The sequence below is a fragment of the Pteropus medius genome, unplaced genomic scaffold (genome assembly GCF_902729225.1).
Source record: "Pteropus medius unplaced genomic scaffold, Ma_sr-lr_union100, whole genome shotgun sequence".
NCBI lineage: Eukaryota > Metazoa > Chordata > Mammalia > Chiroptera > Pteropodidae > Pteropus > Pteropus medius.
In genome coordinates, this window is record NW_024353908.1 from 2,484,796 (window position 1) to 2,496,821 (window position 12,026).

Sequence of the window (12,026 nt, forward strand, 5' to 3'; positions counted from 1 at the left end):
TTGTTCTGGATTTGAAAGGTTTTAAAACAAATTACTTTTTTTAATCTTGGCCTCTTTAAAAATCAACCTAAATCCCATTTTTCAAATATAAAATGTCCTTCAACCATAAAAGGACAAAAAGGGAGGGGATGAAATGATATATTCAAGGACACAGTTTTAAAGAATTAGATTGCTACATTGCCTCACAGCAGACAGCCTGGATATGACAATTGATAGGCTTTTTGGTGGCATTAGCAGAGTAGTAAATATAATATATATGTCATTTTTATTCCAGACAACAAGACTGGAGGTAGGTACTAGTGAATGACAGTAAATTGTACCAGATGCCAAGTAAATCTGAACACTTCTCATTAGTTGCACTTCTCATATCCATATACTAATTAGTATTTTAATTTTTAGGTATATAACTCAATACAAGGTTTTAATACAAACTCATGTAAAAAGAAAATCTCATAGATATCTATAGAACAAATTCTTGCTCTTGAGAACAGGAATCATAGTTTGATCAAGAAAATGTTCAGTACCTACCCAAGAGAATGAAATCCTACATCCACACAAAGACTTACATGTGAGTGTTCTTAACAGCATTAGTCATGATAACCAAAAAGTAAAAACAATTTAAATGCCCATGAACCAGTGAATAGATAAACAAAATGTGGTCCATCCAGACAGTGAAATATTATTCAGCATTAAAAAGGAATAAACTACTGATAAATGCTACATGAATTAACCTCAAAAAACATTACACTAAATGAAATAAGCCAGGTACAAAAGACCACATATTATATTATTCCATTTATATTAAATGCCCAGAAAATAAAAATAAAAAATAAAAATAGAAAGCGTATCAGTGATTACCTGGAACTGAGGTTGGGAGCAGGAATTGACTTCAAAGGGGCCTGAGAGATCTATTTGAGGTGATAGATTCTAAAATAGGATTTTGGTGATAGTTACATAGCTCTGTAAATTTACTTCCCCATCAATCCTTATTTTACATCACCTCTCAGTAGAATGCTTCTGTGCTTTAGAGTTGATGCTATAATGGATTCAGACTTTGGAGAATGTTGGGATGGGTGGGTGTATTTTACACCTTCAGCTCTCCAAAGTCCACACCATCACTTCCAACCTACCTACTGGGCATTTCCACTTGGATAACACATTGACAGTATAGATTCAGATACTGTATTTCATCAATTCTAAATTGCCATCAATTATAAAATAAACCATTACTTTACATCCCATTAATTTAAAAAGTCACCAATTTGATTATAATATGGTATTCATTGTAAGAACCATACAGCAAATTCAGACACATTAAAATGTGTGTGGGGGGAAAGAAGGACACTGTGCCTTGGGTTCAATAAATTATCGTAAGGAGATGAAGCATTTCCTCAGCTGGACTTCAGAAAGGAAGATATTTCAAGCAGCTGGCAGCTCATGAGCAAAGGCATGGATGTTTGAAAATGCCTAGTCTGTTTAGGCGACTATGGCATCTGGAAAGACCAAAGCCAACTTGAAACAGCCTGTTATCGAAAAGATCTGAGCAATTAATCAGGTTTTCATCAATCATCTATAATTCCCTACCTCTGAAATATACTTCAGTATTCACACTCGAACTCACTGAAGCACAGTCTCATTTCAAATGAAAATGTACCATTCACTTCAATCTTGAAACTACCCTCTTTTAAATCACCTACAGAGCAGTTACATTTTTAAGAATTCCATAACTCAGAAATCAGCAAATTACATTGAACTCAGAAATTAGCAAATTACATTGGCTCTAGAATTCTAAAATAACCGTTTTCTTTTTAAAAATATGTTAAAGGTGAAAGAAAAAATGTGAGGAATGTCTAGTGCTTGCACAGATTTTTACTAACAGTAATAGGTAGGCCAAGGTCCAGAACATGCTACAGTCTACGGGAAAATATCAAGGATAACAAAAATAATTTTTGGATTTTTGTTTCCCAATCAATTGGATCACAAAGAAACAAGAATTAGCGAGAAATAGGTCCCTATACTTCACTTCACTTCACTCTGGGGAGGCGGTATCAATAACTAAAATAAAGAATATAGAAATAAGCATTAACACCTCTTAGTTGCCCCTACCCCAGCTTGTCTTCACCTGGAAAGGGTAGTGGGAATCAAGCCCAAGAAGGATGAGGAATAATAAGAAAGCATCCAGGCCTATTTACTGCGGTCACAGCCTCTAGGCCCAGCTGGACTGTGCAGTGAACTCAGGTTCCCTGGGGGACTAGAAGCACTTGCAGATGTTCAGAAAGGACAAATGCCAAGAAACTTTGGAGAAATCAAGTTACCTCTATTCAAGAAAAGATTCCCGCTCTGTAATTGCCACCTCCTTTGTAGGCAACTGCTATTGCTTTCCAGGTTGTCACATCACAGCTTCCACTGCTCAGGTCATGCTTCAGCATTTCTTTTGCCCTGGGTATAGTTGTTCCACTTCACCTCACAAAGCCCAAGGCCACCAACCTCTCTGCTCTGCACAGTTCCAGAGAATACTCTATTGCAACAAGCACTGGTTTTGTGCTAGCATATAAAGTACCTCATCGTGGTTGATGTTGTCTTGTGACTTAATGCTTTAATAAGTTCTTAGGGATACTGATGGAGCCATCAAAAAATCAGGACCAATGTCTAATCTAAACACACTACATGTATATCTTTTTTCTGAGTTCTCTCCCCATCTCTGTCCACAGTCTTTCTAAAAGTTCATGGAAACCTAAGCTTGATTTGGAAGCAAGTTAATCCTATCGGTGGACTAGTGGTTCTCAACAGAAGAGAGTTAGCCCCAGGAAAACATTTGGCAATGTCTGAAGACATTTTTGGTTATCACAACTCAGAGGGCGAAAGGGGAATTACTACTGGCATCTAATTGGCAGAGCCTGGGAATACTGCTAAACACCCTACGATGCATAGGACAATTATCCAGCGCAAAATGTCAATATTGTTAAGATTGTGAAAACCTGCAGTGGCCTAACAAAAGGCTACTAATTTCATAACTATAAACTCATTTCTCATTTGTCATGTATTCTTGGTATATAGAATTACAGTACTTGCCTTCAAAGAACCAGAATATGAACCTGTTCTGCATGCCTTCCACATATACATTTCCACATTCAGAAATCACCAGCATCAGATAAAATAATGCTTGTCAAAAACATTCTTGACTTTTTTAATATAAGCTATTAATATGCATAAATTATTAACAAATCATTAAATAAGTGCATGAAAGAACAAAGTCACTAATGGTTTCTATGTATAATTTTCACTTATGAACCTGTTCTCCAGATTGTTTCTCAGTCCTCTGAAAGCCTTATCTGCACTAAACATGATAACTCCTCACCATAACCAGGAAGGATGTGTGGAGTGCCTCTTTCATGTCGGGAGATCTGAGCCGCACATCTGATCCGACACAGCCAGAGTATATATTCTGCATCTGCCCAATGCCTATTATGATATTCCTACAACGCAGTACTGATTCATGCAAACATTTTGTTTGTTGGACAAAATGCTAAGTAGAAATACAAACGAATGGTTTTAAAAACGGGTATGAGTGAGAGAGTGAAAAAGGAAGAAGACTGAGAACAAAAAGAGAGAAAGAGAGTTTGGGATTTTTTGTTGTTTGTTTGTTTATCATCAAAGCTTATACCAGAGATGTTGGTGATAATTACTTCAGCTGTGTCCTTTGCTTTGCTTCTGAAGCCCTGCCATTGTCCACAGTTTGTGACTTGGTCCTGTATTTCTCTTGATCAACTTGTCAGCCTGCCAGTTACAATTTGCCATCAAACAAAACTTTTACCAACTGCTACCCTTATGCCCATTGGACTTAAACCAGCAAACTCTTCTCCACATTTTATACTCTGAACTAAATTGTGTGTGAAAATTACCTTTTATTGACTTTAGTGAGAGCCTTATACAAACAACCGAGGGCAGATTTCAACTGCCCACTGCCAAAATGCCCTCTGTCCCATCTGTTGGATGCACATATCATTAAGACTTTTATTAGCCTCAAAAATAGAGAATTCATTTTATTGGTGTTAGCTGAAAATCTACAAAAGTCCTTGAAAAACAGCTCTTACCAGTCCTGGTAACCACTGCATCTGAGCAAATGCTGCTAAAGGACCAGATTGGCAATAGACAATAAAAGATGCAAATATCTCCAAATGATAGCACCAAAATGTAATTTCATGTTTCCAAAGTCATACTTTACATTAAACTGCTCAAAGAAAATATACTGACTCTCCTTCCAAAAATGGAGAATTTTTAAATTTTAAGTTTTGAAAGTATAATTGAAAATTTCCTCAGAAACACTGGAAAAACATAATTTCTTTAAAAAATCACTGTGAAGTAAAGACATCCCATAAGAGTAACCATCAGAAGAAATCAAGAACTTTCTTGGAAATGGAAAAGTTGTAAAAGACTTAACCATTAGGGGCCCAGGGAGAAGTAATGATCTTTTACCAGAGAAGAGAATAAAATCATGGAAGCCTAATATGGCTTTTTACAGTTCTGCTTACAATTACGCATGAAACAATTTACCCCTTGTGGATGAGTTCCTAAAGCCTGCTGAGATGTTGCACTTGAAGAAACGAGTACATGCTGGTTTTTCTTCTGTTGTGGTTTATTTTTATTAAAACAAATAACTTACAACATCCAAAAAAAATTTACTTTTGTGAATTTTACTCTTTCCAAGAAGACCAATAGCATGGTTGAACACTTGTCCCATGTTTGTGGTAAGTCCAACAAGAAAAGACAATGGATTATACATTCAGGCCCCATCTATGTCCTATGGGCTGGAATTCATAAAATAAAGGCAGCAGATGGCATACCTAAATTTAATTTGCTATTTGATTTATCTTTGTGTTACTGCTCTGAAATGCAGATACTGAATGTTTATCTAACACTGTTAGAAAACATGAGACCATGCTTTGAGCAAGTTTATCATGTAATCTGATGCTGGGTCATCAATCCTGAGAATGAAAACTATAACCCATCTAGAGGCACTCTCCTCAGATTAAGAGAGATCTGTCCACAGCCAATACTCTGTGTATCAGGGGTGGCATTTCATGTGGTTTAGAATCACTGCTCATAGCAGTAAAGCAATACCAGAGACCATCAAGAGGAAGAATGTGCCTTTGATTCTGCTCTTCTAATTTGAAATTAGAGGGGATTTTTGTGTGTTTTGTTTGACTGATCAATGTGATCACATTTCTTTGTGGGTTTTTCTCTTGACCATTCTGCTACTATCATTGATTTTCCATTAGTGTGTGTGTGTGTGTGTGTGTGTGTGTTTGTGTATCAGACCAATATTCTAGACCACCACATTCTAAAATGAAAACTTCTCAGGTATTATGTTACCCCTTCTGGCGGCTGTCAAAATAATTCCTGCTGACATCATGTTTAACGGACTTGCCTTCGAGTCACATCAGAGTTGGGGAGCAGTGTGCAGTGCTACAAAATTAGATCATTAATCGTGAACCAAGCTCAATCCTCCTTGCGTTTGGAGACTAAAACTCTGAGGTAAAAGGAGACTAAACAAAGATTCTGGAATCTTCTTTTAAACCTCATTCAAGGTGTCGATTTAGCTATTTAATTCTCAGAGTACTTTCAAGGATTTTATTACATAGAGGTATGATAATATAATACCTAGTCCTCCAAAGGAACTGTAAAACATTTCAACATTAAAATATATCACTCCTGACAGTGAAAATTCATGTGCTAACATCCATTGTGCTGATCTTCTTTCTGAGCACCCAAATGTCAACTTTTTCAAATGATTCCAAGAGAATCTGTTGTCGATCTATTACTCTCAAGTCTCAACCAGAGTGGTTGTCATAGGGTCAGCCTATAAAAGTCCTTATAGTAATATAGACAGAAACACAAGCATCTCAATGACTTAAAATCTGGGAACAGGAAAAAACAATCTGGTGTTTAGAAACAGACTTCCAAATGACAGCATCAGCTATATTACCTGTGTGCCTGGAGGTTGCCCTTCCAAACTAATTTTATGAATAAATTGAAATTGAACTGAAGCCATGTAGAGTAGAACACAGACCTTTTTGAAGATTCATATCAGGTAAATAGTAAACAAGTTGTCAGAAAATATCGACATTTTCTTTTTTTAATTGATTTTATGCTTTTATTTCTCTAGCCATATGACATTTTTTTCTCTAGCCATATTAACATTTATTTACGAAAACCCTGCCCTTTCTTCAAAAGGTTTTAAGGAGCTTTCATGTTCTATTACAGCATTTTAAGAATAAAAGTAGTTCCCCATTACTTTACAAACTAGAACAAAATAAATATTTCTCATATATAAATTAAAAGTAGAAATGTACATCTTCTTACACTTTTGTTTCCAGTAAAGTAAAGGTGTTACTATGGAACTATAACGTAATTTATTCATAAAATAATTCAAAATACCTGAGAATTCTTCCCTAAAATCCATCATCTCACACACAAACTGAAGATCAAAATATTAAGATGGTGTATAAGAATTAACAAAGATAAATGTGTATACAAAAATAGATTGATTTATTTGGCACCATTTCAACTTGCCGCCCTGCGTCTTTGTCCTGATTAATTGCCCTCAGCCAGGAGCTGGAGCCTAGTTACACTATTTTCTTAATTCCTGTTGATGGAGTGCTGATATAAGGATAGAAAGAGAACCAATTGCCTTTTAACTAACCCATTCTTCATGAGTTAATCGATCATAACCTATCCATTTTAATTATCACCCAAATTCCAAATAGAGATATGCTTGTAGTTTCCAAATATTTGTATGATTAAAGATGTTTTCCTTGTTTCAATAAGGAACTTCCAAATGATGAGTCAGGTGGTAAGATTTATGAGATACAGTTGTCTTGTTTATCTCATAGTTTTCAAAAATACTGGTCTGCAATTCAATAATGAACAACATTCTCATCAGAAATATGCATACTATGTCTATTAATGATGATGATCATATTTATACACACACACACACACACACACACACACACACACACATCCCAACATCAGTAGATGCCAGAGAGAAAAGCCAGCCAAGAAAATGTTTACTAGCCTCCCTCTTCATATCCATTAAAAGGCAGTTTATTTTAATATTAAATATAATTACACAAAGTTGACAGGCCATTGGTGTACTTGAATAACATTTTCAGGTTGTTTTTGCCCTCCTTGGAGCAATACCAATAGATTGAGTCATCAATCAGTTATACCCATCAAGTTGCAAGGAAATTCTGGCTGCCTCACAAACAACTGGACAGTTCACTTGAGATAAGGGTGTGAGAAGGATCTTTACTGAATTGACTGAACCACTTTGTTATTTTGATTGGATGCAAACAAAAACAAAAGCTAATTCTTTTCAGAAATAATCTCCTATTTAGAACCTTCCTTCTTCTATCACCTAAAATTCTATTTTAACATCAGAATCAAAGCAAGTGTTCTCCTTTCATAGTAAATGGTCTAGCAACTGGTGATAGGATAGGATGATGATAATGACGAGGACAACGGATTTCTGAGAAAACAACTTTTATATAAAAATTTTCCTATTCAATAGCCAATAAACACAAATATATGTACAGAGCACTTTAACTAATCCCAGTCATTAAAACTTTTTTCCCTGATTTAACTGAAATTACATATCCTCTGATTTCTTTCTCTTCCCTTGTATCATCTGTCCTATAGTGAAAAAGAACCCTCTATTTACTCCTCACTTACTGGTTCAAGGTAGCATTCAAGTTGAGAGAATGGTTTACCCAGAATCATCAATTGACCCAACTGTTAAACCCTCAATCTAAAACAAACGAAGAAAAGGATGTCGAGAAAACTCCTCCCTTAATATTTGTACCTAACCACTTGCATGTCTGGCACAGCAGGGCTTGAAGAGCAGGAATCAAGTCTTCTTCATGTCTGAATACTCCACAGCACTTAGCCCAGGGACCTTAACATTGAAGTCAAAATAAACTCTTTGGCCTTGAATCCACAGGGCCAAACTTTTAATTTAATGTGATTCCATTTGTGAATTCTGTCTAGAATTGCTCAATATGTTTTCCCAAAATCATTGGTCCTAAGTGATGCTTTTGAAGAAAATGTTCCATAGTCAAACACAATGAAATGTAGCAATGGTCCTAAGTCTTCTAATTTTAGATGGATTTAACCAACCTGGAACTTCCATCATATACATTTGAGAAATGCTGTATCAGAGTCTCTTTTTGATGATTTACAATACACATTAAAGATTCTAAAAAGTCCTGCACTAAAAAGCTTGTTTGTTCTGGTTTAAAGCAAACATATTTGACCTCAGAACCCTTTCCTATTTAACACCATGGAATATGCTTGGGGAAATGCTTTTCTAGAAAATGAGACATTACATAAGATGAATTATAACACCATGGGGCAGTTTACAGACTCTCTAAAATCTCATGCTGTTACATTAAACACAAACAGACACAAAGGTCCCTTTCAGCTTATTAATCACCAAAGCTGTGTATTAAAAAAGAATTTAAACATATAAACATGAGATGGAAAGCAGATATTTCAATTTTTATGGAAAAATTATTGCAACTAACAAAAACAAATTTTAATTACTAACTGAAAATCCAAATTGTCCTCTACTTGGATTCAGAAAGCATCAATTGAAATTAACTCTCTTATATGTTTACAGTTTCAAGTAACAACACCACAAGTCATTCACAAATGATTATGTCTTCCCTTAGTATATATTTGTCATTATTTTTAGCCATCCAGATCTGAATCCTTTCTCTAAGTCTTGAGAATGCTCTAGCTAAGGAACCATAGGAGGCAGAGACCCTTCCTACTTTTGAAGTTAAAAGTCAGACTCTCGCTTTCCCAGCCTCTCTTGTAGCTAAGCACTGACCTATGCTTATGACTGGGACTTTGACTTAGAAGCTGGTGACAAACACAAGTGAGGACTGCTCAAGATCCATCTTGTGAAGGGTGGCAGCAGCAGCAGTAATAGCTTTATTATACATTTTGTGTGTGGCTTATGCCAAGGTTTTAGGGGTGGTCAAATGAGTTAGGCCCTGCCATCAGTACATCCCATTATCCTGACCACAGAATTGCTTCAAGGATCGAGAGGCACTTGCCATGTCAGTCCAGAGATTCAATATGAAGATCTGGGATAGAATTTTTAGAAAGAAAAAACCATATTTCCAATAAGATTGTCAATCCAGTAGGATGTAAAATTAGACCTATTAGTAGCCATCCTGTTATCACATGGCAGAACTGACCAAAAAGAGAGACCCAGGCTTAACAATCATTATCGATTGAATTTGTAAAGCCAGAACTATTGCTGGAATTTCAGTTACATAAATAACGGTTCTCTCTTTCATATAGCTAGTTGAGACCAAGGTTGTTATGCATAATAGAATTGCAGGCCATGGTGTAGTATGCACAATAGCTAATAGATTCTGTTGTACCCGTATTATTGCCTCAGGCAAAGTAGAATAGTTGATACGGAAATTTAAGAAGAAAGCTATCTGATTTTCTAAAGCAGACAATATGGTTTATGAAATTTGTTCAGCTTGTTGGGTTTAGTACCCTTGAGAGGCATGGCTGAGGTCAGTGTTATACAGTGATCTCTCATGCTGCTTGGAGTCCTATCGATATTAATCTTAATTAAATGCCACATAGACAAATTGAATGGATTTGGTCCCAGCCCCTATCAGTCAGATTAATCAAAGTAGCACAACAGAGTAGCACATTCAAGTCAAGAGTATATAGAAGGGGGTAGGAAGTGTTGAGAGACAATTCTCCATGGATCACTCTGCTTCTGTATGTCTCAGGACAGCTTTTATTCTGGACTATCTTTTCAAAGATGTTTTTACAGCAAATAGCTTGGAATATAGAAATGGCATCTCCCTCTAGGGCAAAGGAATGTTCCATTTGTTCTCCAGGATAATAAAGCTAACGTCTCTTCTGGGGCAAAGTTTGGGCAGATTTACTAGCAGCTCCCTCATAAAGGTGAGAGTTTCCTAAATTCATTATACTTCAATTGTGACACAAACCCATGTACCCAGTACCCATGTGGGCCCACCTCCACATCATCCCAGTGGTACTGGAACATAAAAGTACTGACACAAATATAAAGCTTATGCTGCCCCCTATGCCATAAATAACAAAGCTCTTTGATTCTGGCCCAGGAGTTTCCTGTCATCTGTCAGCAACTCTGAAACTCTAGCAAGATAACTTTTTAACTTGCAGGTAGGATAAAAATCTCAGACTCTTCACACTTTTTGACAAAGATCCAGATTAATGTACAGAGATAATATGCTTATAAGTTGAAAGACTCAATGTAATAATTATATCAGTTCTCCCCAAAATGCATTATAGATTCAGTGCAAATTCAATCAAAATCCCAGCAAAATTCATCATAGAAATTGATAAGTTGAACTAAAATATATATGGAAATATAAAGTACTTAGAATAGCCAAAACAATTTTGGAAGAGAACAAAGTTGGAGGACTTACATACTATATTACCTTAAGACTTACTATTTAGCTTAGTAACCAAGACATTGTGATAGGCATATAAAATTAGACAAATAGATTAATGAAACACAATAGAAAGTCAATAAATTATCCCCACACATATATGGCCAAATGAATTTTGACAAAGAAACCAATGTAATTCAATGGGGAAAGAAAAGAATCTTCAACAAATGGTGCTGGATCTACTAGATATCTATATTTTAAAAATATGTTGATCCATATTTCACAGCATACATAAAACCCTGAAGTTCAATGTTCCTATAAGAAAACATAAGCAAATATGTTTAGACTTTGGAATAGGCAAAATTTCTTGGAAATAATGCTAAAGGCATGAATTATAAAAGGAAAATATTGATAAACTAAAACTTCATCAAAATTTAAAACTTCTGTTCATCAAAAGATAATATTGAGAAAATAAAAATGTGAGGCACATCCTGAAAAAAAAATTTGCCATATATATTTTTAACAGAGGACTTGTATCCAGAATGTATAAAGAAGAGCTATAAAACAATTTTTAAAAGCAAACAGCAAATTTCTTTAAAAAGACAAAAGACTTCAATAAATGCTTCACTAAAGAAGACTTACGAATAGTCAATAAATACATAAAAGATTTTCAATATACAGTATGACCTCATTTACATGAAGTTTTAGAACAGGCAAAATTAATGTATGAAGCTAGAAATCTGAATAGCGGTTGCCAGAGGAGAATACAGAAGTAGACTAAAATTGTACCCAAAAGAACTCCTCAGGGTTATGAGAATGTTCTATACCTTGATTGGAATGTTTATTACATGGGGATACACATTTGTCAAAACTCATCAAAATTTACACTTAAATCTATAGAATTTATTGTATGTAATTCTCAGTTCAAATAAAAACATATGACTGCAAAATGCATCTTATTTAAAACTCACTTACTTCTAGATTACTCAAGGTCTGACATTCAAATTAGATAGGTTGAAGTTGAGATTACTTGCTGTTTTCACAGGTGTGGAAAGAGATATCCTCTCAGACTTTACATAGCCACCAAGGCAACAGTGCCAGGAAAACTATTAATCAAGATTTGATAGTGCCTACTTGCAATCAGAAGAAGAAAACAAAGAACACTCTGAATTATAAAAGCAGATGAAACACACCCAAAAGACCTAGTCAGGCACAATGTTGGCGCTTTTGGTTCTTGGGACAGTGGCCCTAGCATCGGCTCACCATTCTGGTGAGCACTTCGAAGGGTAAGTAAACAACTCAAATGAGCCAGTCCTTCTTCCTCGCTAGCTCAAGAATATGAATATATTTCTCAGTTTTAAATTCTCTCTTCTTCTTGTGTTATCTCACCATTTAGCGAGAAGGTGTACCGCGTCAATGTTGAAGATAAAAATCACATCGACTTACTCCATGAGTTGGCCAGCACCAACCAGGTAAATAACAATTCTACACTATAGGTTGGCTTCACACTTACTTAGATTGCATTGTGGTTCCATCAAAAGAAGAATGATATGAAAT

General features: G+C 35.6%; 1 protein-coding gene across 1 annotated transcript in view; it reads left to right on the plus strand.

Moving 5' to 3' along the window:
* Positions 1–11,667: 11,667 nt before the first annotated feature.
* Positions 11,668–12,026, plus strand: part of CPB1 (carboxypeptidase B1) — a 30,888-nt gene continuing 30,529 nt past the window's right edge. Inside the window, exons 1-2 of the mRNA XM_039851741.1 lie at positions 11,668–11,755; positions 11,866–11,941. Of these exons, the coding sequence (XP_039707675.1) occupies positions 11,685–11,755; positions 11,866–11,941 (147 nt within the window). The 5' untranslated portion in view covers positions 11,668–11,684. The remainder of the gene's footprint in view (positions 11,756–11,865; positions 11,942–12,026) is intronic.